Source organism: Thunnus thynnus, chromosome 8 (genome assembly GCF_963924715.1).
Source record: "Thunnus thynnus chromosome 8, fThuThy2.1, whole genome shotgun sequence".
Taxonomy (NCBI): Eukaryota; Metazoa; Chordata; class Actinopteri; order Scombriformes; family Scombridae; genus Thunnus; species Thunnus thynnus.
In genome coordinates this window covers 30,103,651-30,117,087 of record NC_089524.1, presented here as the reverse complement: position 1 = coordinate 30,117,087, position 13,437 = coordinate 30,103,651, and the positions used below count along the sequence as shown (strand labels likewise).

Below are 13,437 nucleotides of genomic sequence, written 5' to 3'. Positions count from 1 at the left end.
CTAAATAACTTCTTTTCCCCACCTCGTGTCCCCACACTCAGGCAAATATTTAACCCTGGCCTCCACTCGTCCTAGCCTCTGTAGACCTGTAATCTTTGCTCTTCTTTCCTGCTTATATTTCCTGCATGAAATTGGGATGTGCTCCACTGTCTCTTTCTCCTTGGCGAATTAGTTACAGATTTCTATTCTATTTTAATCTATTTTATTATATTGTATTCTATTCTCTGCTTACATATTAAGAACTCATTAATGTTTCTTCAATGAAAAAGGTTCATTAATATTGTATTGTATTTGTATTGTATTTATTGGGATAATGTACAGTTTTAAACATAAATGTTAACATTTGATGTACTGCACCAGAGGTAGCTTTAAAGCTAATTTTCATCTGCAGTCCCTCACAAATAAAACATATAACAGCACAATAATAAACAGTACAAAGCAAAAAACACACAGGACACACTATACAAAATACAAAGCTACACACAATAGCACATCACATACACCCTAACAAAACACTAACAAAAGTCCATGTGGTGTGAGGCTTAGACAAACAGCTGAATCCCAGATTAGGCCAGGTGTAAATACATAATCCAGTTTCACAAACACAGGTTGTCACTAACAAAAGTGGCTGACACAGTAATAAATATTTTCAAAGGATGGCTTTAAAATGTCTTTTGAAAAGTACACACCACCCCTCAATAAGACAATATAATCATCTGAACTATCTGAATACTTCCTCTAATGCATTGACTTTGCTGCTGCCCTTCATAGTTATGCTTACCTCTTACATATTGTGTAATATAAAGGCTTTGAGGCTTAACGAGTTAAGAGAGTTATAGTAGTCTGTTCAGTGTATAGGCTGCAGTTTACAATCTTCAGCAGGAGCTCAGACATACATGGAAAAGGAGATTGTATTGTAATTAGTATCCATAGTTTTTCATGTTTTATTTGTTCACAATAATTATTGTTTCAGCATGTCATAGCAAAGAAGTCTTATAGTTCAAAATAAAATAAACGCAAAATTGCTGAAAAGCCATTAGCATACACAGATGAATTTATCTCACAAAAACAGCAAAGATGAGACATGGACTTTATGAGTTGCTCTTATCTTTTTCCAGTGTGAAGCTCTTTCGACTTCTCCAGCGTAGCAGCTTGAGGAAGTTTAGACTGGCATTGAAGACCTTATCGTGTTCAAACACCATTTTATAAAATGTGTCAATTGGGAGGTCACCATTAGGGTCAGCATATTTGAGGGTGGTCATAGGGGTGTAAAGCGTATTTGTCTGATGACGGAACGGGGGATTCTCCATGGTGATGATCTTGTGAGTATGCTAGAAGAAAAAACAAAGAACAAACATAAACCACTGGTGTAGAGAATGTGCACTAATTTATCTCAGTTGCAGTGTATTAATGGTGAAGCAACATATGATGAGGTGAGGGATGTTTGCAGATGAATAATGCTATACCTCTGCTACATCCTCAGCAGTCTGCCCGAGGGTTTCAAAGATTTGTTTGTAGTTCTTCAAGTAGATGTTGGTGAACATGTCAGCAGTAATTTTGTCAGCATTGCTGAGATCAGTCTTCATGCCTTCATCATAGACTTTACGCTCAAACTCTGTTATCACTGGACCTGGCTCGATCAGACTGATACTGAGAAAAGAAAACAGAAGTACACACACATTCATATCCCTCCCAATAAGAGACTGAAGTACAACAAGTTAGTAAATGCTACAGAGGTAACTTTACCTTTAATACACTGTAGTGGAACATTTTGTGTTAAGTATATGGCCCTATTCCTCTGCTCCTATCTGAGATGAAACCACCTTGCAGAGCTATTCCCTTTAATATACGCTTACTGGTGAATACTGTGCTAGGACTTGCCCAGAGCCAGGGTGTGCTGTGTTTGGCATACTTAAGTCGGCATATTTTTCCCTCAATGGTGAGACAATAGTGGGCTTGGTTATGCAATAGAACTGTGCAGATGGTAGAGACATAACATGGGCAAGTGCTAGTTTGCAGGCATTTGCATGTTAGCTCTGGAAGGGAATGTTTCTCTGACATACAATATCTTTCCCTCACTGATCCCAGCCCTTGGAACTCAGTACAAGAGATACCAGCACAAAAATGTGCATCAGTCTCTGTTCTGTGAATGAAGCATGATAGAATCAGTATCTTACTTGAGATTAAATCTCAGGGCTTGTACTGCCAAGCTCTCACAGAAGCCTTCCACTGCAAATTTGGATGCTGCATAGACATCATTAAATAAAATCCCTGAAAAACAAAGACACTGTTAACAGACTGTTTTGTCACCTCAGTTGAATGTGAGAATGATGAAGAGATGTAACAATTCTCACCCTGAATGCCCATGACACTGCTAATGACCACAATATGGCCTTTTTTCCTCCTCTTCATGTCAGGTAGGATTTCCTTCAGCAGCCGCACCAGCCCAAAGAAGTTGGTATCCATGACAGTTTTCATCTCATCAATAGACTGACACTCGATGGGTCCAATCAGACCCATCCCAGCATTACTTACTATGTGAGGAAGTAAAGCATGGAAAAAATATACAGTTGGAATATATTGGAAAAATATACATAGTTGCAATAACAACACTCAATATTAAAAGCTGATAGCCTTTAACTAAAGGGTTTTTTGACTCACTAAGAATGTCCACCCGGCGGTCAGGCAGGCTGTCTACACAGGCTTTGATGGAGTTCTCGTCACATACGTCCAGCTGTTTGATTTCCAAAGTTCTGCCCAGACTCCTGCCTGCTGCCTCAACCAGGTCCTTACCCTTACTCAGGTTCCTCATGGTAGCATACACTACAACAAATGAAATCAATTTGAACCAGTGAATTTGTTTACTACTTGGATACAGATCATCACAAATTAAAACATGTTTTCTTAGTAACCTCCATGGTACCCTGCAATGGTGTTTGCTACCACCCCCAGTATATTTAAGGGTAATGTAATTTTCTTCATGATGTTCAAAGCATTGACAAATGACATTCAAAAATTCAACTGCAATGTTGTTTCCTGAAACAGTGTCCTAGTTACTCTGCAGGCATTCAGACTATTTCCTCTACAGAAAGCAGTTCTAATAAAAACTGCAGACAGTTTGGATTATCAAGAGAAACCAGGACAATTTTTCTGAAAAGATATGATAGTGTTAGTTGGTTATGTCAACGGTGAATATCTCAAACTTTTGTTTTCCACATAAAACCAAAACTATCTGCATTAAGTTTTTTTTTTGTGTGTGTGTGTGTGTGTGTGTGTGTGTGTGTGTGTGTGTGTGTGTGATTTCGGTAAACTGCCTCTATAAACACATAGACCAAGCTTCTAACCAATTAAACAGCCTGTCATTACTCTGTTTGTTTTAGATATCTATGACTTATTTAGTAAAATACCCCTTTTTTGCAGCCATATAACCACTATTAGCACACAATCTTGAATATTCATCACTATAAAACTGGCTGTAATCCTTCAAGTTTTGAGTTATTTCATTTCTACAGTTTAGGTTAGGGACTGTACGAAAAAATATTGGGGCAGCTGAACCATACCTTTATGACAGCGTTCTAAAAATTTTCAATGGACCTTCCCGTTCACTTGAAAAACTTCAACACCCTCTACCCTAATATCTTACAATAATAGAGCAGTGTTGAATCAGTAAAACCTGTTTGATCATAAAAATGTAAGGCATAAAGAATTTGAAATGGTATACTATTTTGAATTCAATCTGTAAATGGAGCAATCATTTTCTCAGTATCTAACAAATTTCCAAGTAGAAAATATTGCAAACATTATGCAACCATTCCATTCCATTCTATTTTTGAACCAAGAGCTACTTACTGAACAGCTATTACCACTGCCAGTGACTAAATGAACCAGGCACAGGCAGCTTTTTGCAGCTCAAAGGAAGGCTGAAAAATATAAATCTGGGGTGATAAGAATTCAAAATATCCTCCCCTGCCCTTCCAAAAATTACCGACTACTCTCCTGTTAGCCTAAAAGAGAAAATACATAACACTTCCCCTTTTTTGATGACTTATCCCTAATAATTTTTGTACAGTTCCTAAAATGTTAAATTACCATTCTCTAATTTTGTCTTCAGCATATACAACCTGATACATTTGCAAAACAGACATCCTCTCAGTCTATTTGCACACCAGTGACACAGTTTCAGAAATGCCCACATCAATCATGACAAGTTTAGACACAAAATTTGACTATTTTACCCATGAACCTCTTCTTCTCATCTTTTGAGATGCGGGTAGCCAAGGCGAGGCCAATTCCAGAGGAGCAGCCAGTGATGAGTACCACCTTCTGGTTCATTGTGCCTGATCAGTGTTTGTCTTGCAGCTCCAGCAGCAGAGAATGACAGAGAACAATAGAGAGGAGGCAATAGGCGACGTGCAGACACTTTTAAAGCCCCCTCCTTAATCCACAGGTATGCAACTCAGCAGAAGCCTTGCACACATGGATTGAAGATTACCATCAAGCATGGCCTACACGAGGTGCTGATGCCTAGTGAGGATTTAGGCTAATGATAACAAGTTTAATGTTGCAGTGAATCGTGAGATATGAAAAATAGGCTTGAGAGCAAAAACTCATGTTTTTGTCTGATTGGGAACAAAATGAAATCAGAAAAGACAGTTTTCAAAAATGGTGATATATTTATTCAAATTCATAATGCTCAATCTAAATTCCTCTTTGCAACCCAGGCTGTAAAAAGGGAAATTTTAGGTAAAAATATACAGTCTTTTAGTCGTAAACACAAATACTGAATGTGTGATGTTTAAAATGCTGGTACCTCATTTATGAAACATGTCAAATTACAAAACTTCCTTCAGGAAGACAATGCATCTTTTTTTCCTTTTTTATGGGATTGTAAACACTTGTTAGTTCATCATGTACTGCATGTGAAAGAAAATTCAAGAAAAAAAAGTTTGGTGCAATATACTGTTGTTTGGATACTGTGACCTTGGAATAATAAGATTCTGCTTGTGTTTTCTTTTGTCACAGTTTGAATATTACTTCAGACTTTGTTGTGTTATTTCAAAAAATACCCACTGGATGTCAAAAAAAACTGGATGTCAAATGCACCACCAAGCTGCCCTCTACCCACACAGAAGCTTTAAATTCCAAGCTCGCAGTATTTTATAGGTTGATCATGCTGCAAGTCCAACAATACATGATAAGCAATGAATCTTTGCACATGTCTTGCAGGTGCTACTGCTTTGTGTTTTTCTACTAATGCGCTTTGATACGGGCTTGCAGGCAGGCCAAAAGATCTTTTTCCCACATCTTGGCGTCCCAGGCATGGAACCAGCCAGTGAAGGAGAGTGGCTCCTCTCCTTGCTTAATGGTGCTGATGGGGATGCCACGACGCCCAGAGGGGTCCGAGTTGATATACTCTTGGGCTGAAAGGAAAACAAGTATACATTTGTGAACAAAGTCTCTTCTGTAATTTCTCCTCCTCTCTAATATGGCTGTGTTTGCCTTACCGATCTTCAGTGATCCATTTTTCTCTTCCTCATTGGCGTCCTTTCCGACCCAAACGAAGATCTGATGGGAGAAACAAGCATAAGGGATTTAGGGATAAGGACGCAATAAAAATGAGATCTACAAAAATGGAGACTGAATCACTTCATCAAAAGAGAATGTAGCACACCTGATCCCAGGAGTCCAGAATCATAACGTCATCAGTTGCCAGATCAATCTGTGTGAACTCACCAGGCACCTCCTCCGCCTAAATATTGAGCAGTACACATTTACAAAGTGGCTATATATAAAACTTTCAAATAAGTTAAATTACCCTGTACATATAATATACAATGACTTCTTTTAATGAATTAAAATTGATGAATACTCACGATCAGCCTGCCTGTCTTGTTTGAACAGCCAAACAGTCGTGGAGGCCTGATTGTATTCTGCAGGATCTTGGAGGTCTGGTAGTCCTTCTTCCCACCCAGTGCTGCCCAGAAACCAGCTGACGACAAAGAAAAAAAAAAAACAGTTTTCCACAGGAAATATTTTGCAGTTACCCTGCAGAGATCAAAGCTCGGTTTTCAGCACTCACCTGGCTCCTTGGTCTCAGCTACCTCAGTGGCAGTTCCCCCGAGCAAGCCGGCAACATACTTGGCTGCAGTCATCTCCCCCTCAGTTGCTCCCTGTCCCCTCCACAAGAACAGGGAGCTATCTGCCTTCAGCACAAACACGTCGTTAGTGTTCAGAGAGGAGGCAGTGGGCTGCACCTGGGTCAGTGAAACACAAAGAAGGAGAGAATTGGTGTGAATGGTTCATTATAAAGCTCAATTTTATGCATGTTCAATGTTCATGTTCAAAAGAGGCTGACCTCAACAGCCCGCATGGCTTTGGTGGAGCTCTGGCGGATATGAAAGAGTCGTGTGCTGCCAGGCTTGCTCTCTCCAGACTTCCGAGATGTTCCACCCAGGTGGATGACCAAAGGCTTGTCCTTAAACACGCTCACAAGATGAGGAGGTTCTTTACCCTGAGTGACACGAACCTGCCAGGACATAGCAGTAGAAACAGCTAAACATACATTTATGATGAAGACAGCGGTAATATGAGTTGTTATCCCTATGCTGGAAGTCATTAAAGGAATAGTAGATAGAAATTCTCTTCTGAGATTTAGATGAGATTATTGGTACCGCTGTCATGTCTGTCCCTTAAAAATCAAAATACAGCCAGCAGCTGCTTCGAATAAAGACTGAAACAGGGGGAAACTGATAACTTGGTCGTCCAAGGGTGACCAAATCACTAATCACTAATCAACACTTCATATCTCTTTTGTTTAATCCATACAACAATCCAGACTATTTCTTTGCCATGTGCAGTGGAGCCAGGCTAACTCATTGTTTTAATTTAGTCTTTATGCTAAGCAAACCGCCTGCTGCCTGTAGCCCCATATTTAATGGTCAGGTATGAGAGTGATATCAATCTTTTAATCAACTCTCGCCAAGAAAGCTAATAAGCATATTTCCCAAAATGTCAAACTATTCCTTTAAAGAAAGACCTGATTAACACTGTAGATTGTTTTCCTGGTAAATGCCTTACTTGAGTGGCTACTCCTCCCATGGAATCATCCAGGTTGACGGTGAGAAAGGCTGAAGCAGCCAGTTCATCCTTAGTGCACTTCTGCCCTTGCCTAAAGAAAACAAAGACCAGAATTCATGCTCCAGTAGAATGAACGGTGATGTTTGCTGTAAAAGCTGGTTTAACAACCAGGTAAGACAGCAACTGGCCCAGAGCCCCAGAGCCCCAGACCCCCCAGAGGTCCACAAAGTCTGAGGTCCTTAGCATGTCAGATGGTTGTACATAATTTGAATAATTGCGATTTTGTTTAGGATTTTTCTCCACTATTCCATTATGCTCCCTTTGTGATCAAAATCTATTGGCACATATATGCACATATAACTGAGCACTGCACTGTTGACTGATGAGTTGCTCCATAATCTGTCAAGATATCGAAAGAAGATCCTTGTCAACAGCTACTATTAAGACAGCTGCTGATATTGTTAAATCCAGTGAATCAAATTAAACATATATTATATTTAAATTTTATTTGAAAGACAGTCTATGACTATTTATGTATAACTGTAAATTCATCTAGCACCACTAACATGTGCATAACATAAATGTTTCACTTATCCCATTTATATTTTTAAATATCTTAACATTCACTCAAAATTGTGTACAGACATTTAGGGTTCCCAAATGATGTATCCTTCTGACATTTCAATTGCCCGCTTTTGTCAGTTTAGTCTCAATTTAGTTATGTTTATGAACAAATACTTGCAAAACCAATTATCAAATCTTTGCATGCTAACATCCTAAACTAAGAGTGAAAGTGGTATTCTGTACATTATACCTGCTGACCATAAGCTTGTTAACATTGTCCTTGTGAGAATTTTAGTGTGCCGATGTTACCATTTTGCTCAAAGTAGCCCACCACCTCACCTAAGTGCAGCCTCACAGAGCTGCTAGCATGGCTGTAGACTCTTGGTCTTGCTTTGCAGAGTAAAATATCTGCTAAGATGATTTCTGCATTATTATTTCATCACCTGGGCTAATTTTACAGAGGGGTCTGTGTCATAATCTACTTTAAAACCCTTAATAATTTTAGTTTATTTTGGGGCCCATCAACAAATGATTGCCCCAGGGCCTCCTAACAGGTCAATCCAGCCATGTTGAAATGCTGCACTCACCAGGTGTAGATGATATGCTTCTCCCTGCCTCCTGCGTTGTAAGAATACAGCACCAGGTAACAGTCACCTCCAAAGAACTGTCCATAGGTGGATGGATCCACGGGTGCTTTATCAGTCCCCTCCACACGCCATATCTACAGACACCCACCATTGTCACAGCACACTGTTTAGGTAAACATGTTGATATTTGAATAATTGAATATACAGCTTGAGCATAGTGTTTCTAGTGATCATACCTTTACTTTACCAGAGCCATCATCCACCATGCCATGCTGGGCAGCCATGGCGTTGTTGCTGTGGAGCTTGGAGGAGTCGAAGGGAATCTTCTCCACCTTAGCAATGCGACCAATGGTATAGGCCTTGCTGGGACCCGTGGTCTCATCCTTGTCCAACCAGTTGAAGAAGAACTGCTTAAACAGGGTGGTCTCACCCCCTGTCGGCATGATCTGGATCTGTACGTGTCAGAAAGAGACAGAAGAGCAAGCATACTCATAGATATTAGACAAGATAAGGAGGATGGGGCTCTGGTAGCAGACTTTTACTACATTGTCACATTACCTGAGTATTTTGGGGGTATTTCTTTTCTTTGATGAACTTGTTTGCAGCACTCAGTGCTGCTTTGCGCTCATCTGCATTTGCATTCCGCCCTGCAGTTTGGGGTGTGGTACCATGGTTAGAGACTTCAAACTCTGGTAAAATCTATGAATGACTCATATATTCTCAAATGGAGCAAAACCACACAATATGACTCACAACTTGTTGCTATGAGCAATCTGAGCGTTGACAAACACACAAAACAGATTGTTGATTCTTCCAAAGAAGAAGAAGAGATTGCTGAAATGAAATTCACAGATGTCATGGTCTATTACCTTTCCAGACAAATATCTTATTGTCTCCTCCATTGTCCAAGATGTAGCATTCACTTTGGGAAAGCATACTTTGTTTGAATGGGTTGCTCTCAGCCACCAAAGTTGTCGTCATGGAACCAGCAGCATCTGAGATCTAGAAAAAAAGAGATGAAACAAAACATTTACATCTGAGCCTTTTAGATACTGTGATGTTTCTTTGCAGGAATTCATTTAAAAGCTGAACATTTGTGCGTATTTACCAAATAGAGAGATGCTTGACTCATGTTCTTCTTATCAGTTGATTCATCATCAGCGCTTCCTGGTGGGAGGTTGGGCATGGGTCCAAGCACCTATATATAAACACACATAGATTGCAACATTGCAACTTACATCCTTCCTAGCAGCCACATGAGCCAGACAAATTCTTTGTCACAGCCGTTGGCACAAATATTCACAGAACTGTTGTGAATAAAACTGATAAAAATGAAAAAAACACTTACTTTAATGACAGCTTCTGGCTCAGAGCCTTCGTCAATCATGTGTACTTGAGCGCGGCCTCTCCGCTCATTGTCACGGATATCAATGGCCAACTCAGTGGTTTTCAGGCGCTCAAAGCGGTTGCTTTCACTGCCAGACCAGTGGTAGATGTCCTATGATTTGACAGAGAGGAGAACAGGAAAAGCAGATATGGTGAAACAATGCAACAAAATGGCCTGTACTATTTCAGTCTTTTTAGAAGTCGAGACCCTAATCCAGATCACCTTTCCCAAGTCAATGATGAAGCAGTCTCCTTTGTTGAAGCTGGACCAGGACAAGTCCACCTCTATTCCTCTGATCCTCCGACGACCCTTAACGTGCAACAGGCGCTTGACATTTGTGTCATTGGTCACCACATGCTGGAAGCCTGAAGCTACTCCACCTTTCTGTGACAGTCAAGTAGAATAAAGTTTTAGAACTATTACATTAAACTACAACAGCATGGTCTGTAGATTGAAAGGATACAAAGCACAGATGCAAAGATTGATATTAAAGGAATAGTTTGACTTTTTGGAAACTGTTTAAACCTATTTAAACAACACATTTATTTGCTTTCTGACTGAGACTTAGATGAGAAGATTGATTCCACTCTCATGTTCACATTCCAGTTAGTGTAGAGTTGCATAAAGACTTGAAAATGGTGGAATCAGCTAGCATGACTCTGTCTAACAGTAAGAAAAATCTGCCTATCAGTAGCTCCAAAGCTCAAATGAATATGTAATATCTTGTTCTTTTTCTCATACAAAAACCAACCAAGTGTAAAAACAACAATTTGCTCATTCCTGACTAATTCCTGGCCAGGTGCAGTGACTTCCTGGAGTCTTGCCATCATTGTGAGGCAACCAGCAGAGACACTGCAGTCAGCCAAGAAACAGTTTGTCATTTTTACACTTCGGTTTTTGTCCAGATTTATCAAAAGAGATATAACACAGATTTTCAGAATGGGCTAGCTGTTCCACCTATTCCCAGTATTTAAGCTTAGCCAAGCTAACCAGCTGCTGGCTATAGCTTTATATTTACAGTACTGTAAAGACATAAGTTTGATATCAATATTTTCAGTTAACTCTTGGCAAGAAAGCAAATAACCATATTTCCCTAAATGTCAAACTATTCCTTTAAAGATGTTCAAAAAATTATTCTGATTTGAGGGGATTAAAATTTCAACTTCAAATTTACAACATCTGTAACACTAAAATACAATACTGGATGGTCTGTTTTTCAGTGGCCTATTTAAGCTTATGACATCTGCAGCCTTTTGGTGTTTTGGCATTATGTTTCTTCCCAGCTTGTTTGCCAGTTCAAATTATCCATGGAAACCTTCAGTGGAAAACCTGAGGGAGCAATTAACCATGACTCCAAACATCTCAAAATAGCACTGTGAGGATTTCCACTTCCCACATAAACACACAATACATAAACAATCAGTTTATCTTACGTCATTAAGTTGGTTTCACTTGGAAGCTCAAGACTTGCTTTTGCTGTCTGATACACAGAACTTAATCTCAACATCAAACTATAGTCTTGTTTCAGCAGAGGTCAAACCTTTGTTGTTTCTGTGAAAAATAAATTTTAAGTGATTTCAACACATGCATATATCATGTTTCACCTTGTATTTGATGCCGGACTTGAAGTAGCCCATAAAGGTGACTGACTCTTGGTTTTGAAACTCAGTAAACTGTCTTGGGGCTCCGCCCAAGAAGTCATCCAGCTGGGTCATAAAGATGGCAGCACCCCCTCTCTCATCCTGGGAAGCTTCTTCGCCTGTGTTATTACAGATAATGGTAAAAAAAAGAATGACTGTATAATCTGAGAGTGACAGACAAATAAGTGGAATTTAATTCTATTATAAGCCAGGCTGTGGTTTGAGGTGTCATTAGATAATCTAAATCCATTACCAATCCATGAGTGAACATTGTAAGAAGGAGCAGGGGTGGTGTAGAGCACTATGTAAGAGTCTCCAGTGAAGAAGTCTCCATGGAGTTCAGTAGGGACGGGCTTCAGATCCATTTTTTCCACACGCCACACCTGCAGGCCGGGCTTCTTCCCTGCAGTCTCAAACTCTTTGTGGTGCGCCATAGTGCTCCTGGCCTGAGAGGAGACATGTCTTCATTAACAAGTGACTCATCAGGTCAAAACACGGACAATAATCGATTAATAAAGCAAATTTGAATTTGAATTTGAAAATTTGAATTTGAGATGCTGTAAATCATAATGAAAACAACTGTTAATCGCAGCCCTAGTTTCATACTGTATCATCACTTGAGAGCCTTTATTTTGAGAGCATTTGGAAAATGAATGGTGCATGTCACAAAGCATTCAAAAGCCCAAACTGAAATCAAGCAGTTATAGTAGGATACTTCATTAATAGTGCATTATGTTGCTTTATTCCATTTCCATTACAATTCTCTTTTTCCCAGACCACAATGTCTGTCCTATGTTTATACTGCAGCTTTTGTTGCTTAACCTGTAATACAAGTACCATGTGATTAATAGAAGTGTGTTGATATAAAGTGGTGAGAGTCACCTTATGTACCAGGGAGTGCCCTCTCCACTTTACTGTCAAACTGCAATGCACAGTGTTTTTGTGATATTTTAGGGCAGGAAGAGCCACTCCCCACAGGAAAAGACAACAGCCAGAAGTGTTTGATACAGTGTGTAACTGTTTCCTTGCAAAATTCCCAGCCAATAGTGGCAATACAAAAATTCATACTGTAAATGAATATGTATCATGTGCAAGAGAAAATTAAATTATTGTTATATTAATTAATTGAAAAATGTCAGGCTATTAACCAGTCATAGAGAAAAAAATAATGACTTTATTCATGCATTCTTACTTTGTTCTAGCCTATATTTAAAACCCATATTACATAAGCTTATGTATTGCAAAATTCATCTGATTAAAACCTTATATGTTTGCTTCCTTTGATGCAGAATCAGGCAAAGAATTCATATCAGCTAAACTGTGGCCTTGCAGGAGCCTGTTGTGAATAATTAGACAAATAAGACAAACTACATTCAGCGTAATTTCATGTGCCTGTTGCCTACTTTATAAATTCAGACTGAGCCCCAGAGAGCTTTTCTTTGGCGCCGCTCTTTCTCTAAAACATGCAGTACACAGATTATTAACACATTTTCTTTACCTGGTGAGGACAGAAGAAAGATGCTGGGTGTGAAGAAGCTGACACTGTTGAAATGCTGCTCTTCCAGGTTTACGCCCAGGCTGTCTGTGCTCCGGTCTGCTATATAGCCTGGAGAAACATCCGTGTTCAGAAGAAGAGGCGTGTCCAGCTGATCCCAACCCAGCCCAGCACACTCCTGCATGAACAGCCTTCATGCAGCAAAGAAAATAAGATATGTAACTCCGTGCCTGGTGTCAGTGGATCAACACCAAAAGCCAAAGAGCTTTGCTTTTAATATTTATAAAGAAATCCATCAAGATCCATTTATGAACACCATGAGAATGCAGCCAGAATAAATGCAAAATACTTTTATGCAACTTAATTTTGATATCCAAGATGTTAAGGAGTTATTTGCACACTAGCAGCTCTGTTAGCATGTACTTAGACACCTAATTAGCCTACATTGCAGGTATAATGTTTACCATGTTCACTGTCTTAGAGTAGCATGTCATAACAATAAGAATAATAAGAATAATTATTTAAATAGCACTTATCAAAACCAGGAAAGGAAAGGAAAAAAGAAAAACAACAAAAATGTCAACCTAACAGTGGTGCTCAAGGAAAAGTCAATGGATCACCTTAGGATTCTTCCACTGGGAACAATGAATGTATACAAAAATTCCATTGCAATCCATCCAATAGATT

The 13,437-nt window shown here is 39.4% G+C and overlaps 2 protein-coding genes across 2 annotated transcripts; both read right to left on the bottom strand.

Moving 5' to 3' along the window:
* Window positions 1-286: 286 nt before the first annotated feature.
* zgc:109982 (uncharacterized protein LOC553564 homolog) lies at window positions 287-4,407 on the bottom strand. Its single transcript, XM_067598141.1, has 6 exons — window positions 4,236-4,407; window positions 2,662-2,823; window positions 2,355-2,534; window positions 2,178-2,271; window positions 1,467-1,650; window positions 287-1,331 (listed from the first exon to the last, which is right to left on the bottom strand). The coding sequence occupies exons 1-6, from the start codon at window positions 4,330-4,332 to the stop codon at window positions 1,092-1,094; spliced, it is 957 nt and encodes a 318-aa protein (XP_067454242.1). The 5' UTR covers window positions 4,333-4,407; the 3' UTR covers window positions 287-1,091.
* Window positions 4,408-4,653: 246 nt separating this feature from the next.
* On the bottom strand, window positions 4,654-12,867 carry scinla (scinderin like a). The gene is made up of 17 exons (XM_067597902.1): window positions 12,754-12,867; window positions 11,509-11,701; window positions 11,220-11,374; window positions 9,838-9,999; window positions 9,577-9,726; window positions 9,337-9,426; window positions 9,098-9,230; window positions 8,787-8,875; window positions 8,465-8,680; window positions 8,229-8,362; window positions 7,078-7,168; window positions 6,356-6,526; window positions 6,080-6,254; window positions 5,874-5,989; window positions 5,672-5,749; window positions 5,505-5,565; window positions 4,654-5,420 (listed from the first exon to the last, which is right to left on the bottom strand). The coding sequence occupies exons 2-17, from the start codon at window positions 11,687-11,689 to the stop codon at window positions 5,251-5,253; spliced, it is 2,172 nt and encodes a 723-aa protein (XP_067454003.1). The 5' UTR covers window positions 11,690-11,701; window positions 12,754-12,867; the 3' UTR covers window positions 4,654-5,250.
* Between the last annotated feature and the right edge of the window lie 570 nt (window positions 12,868-13,437).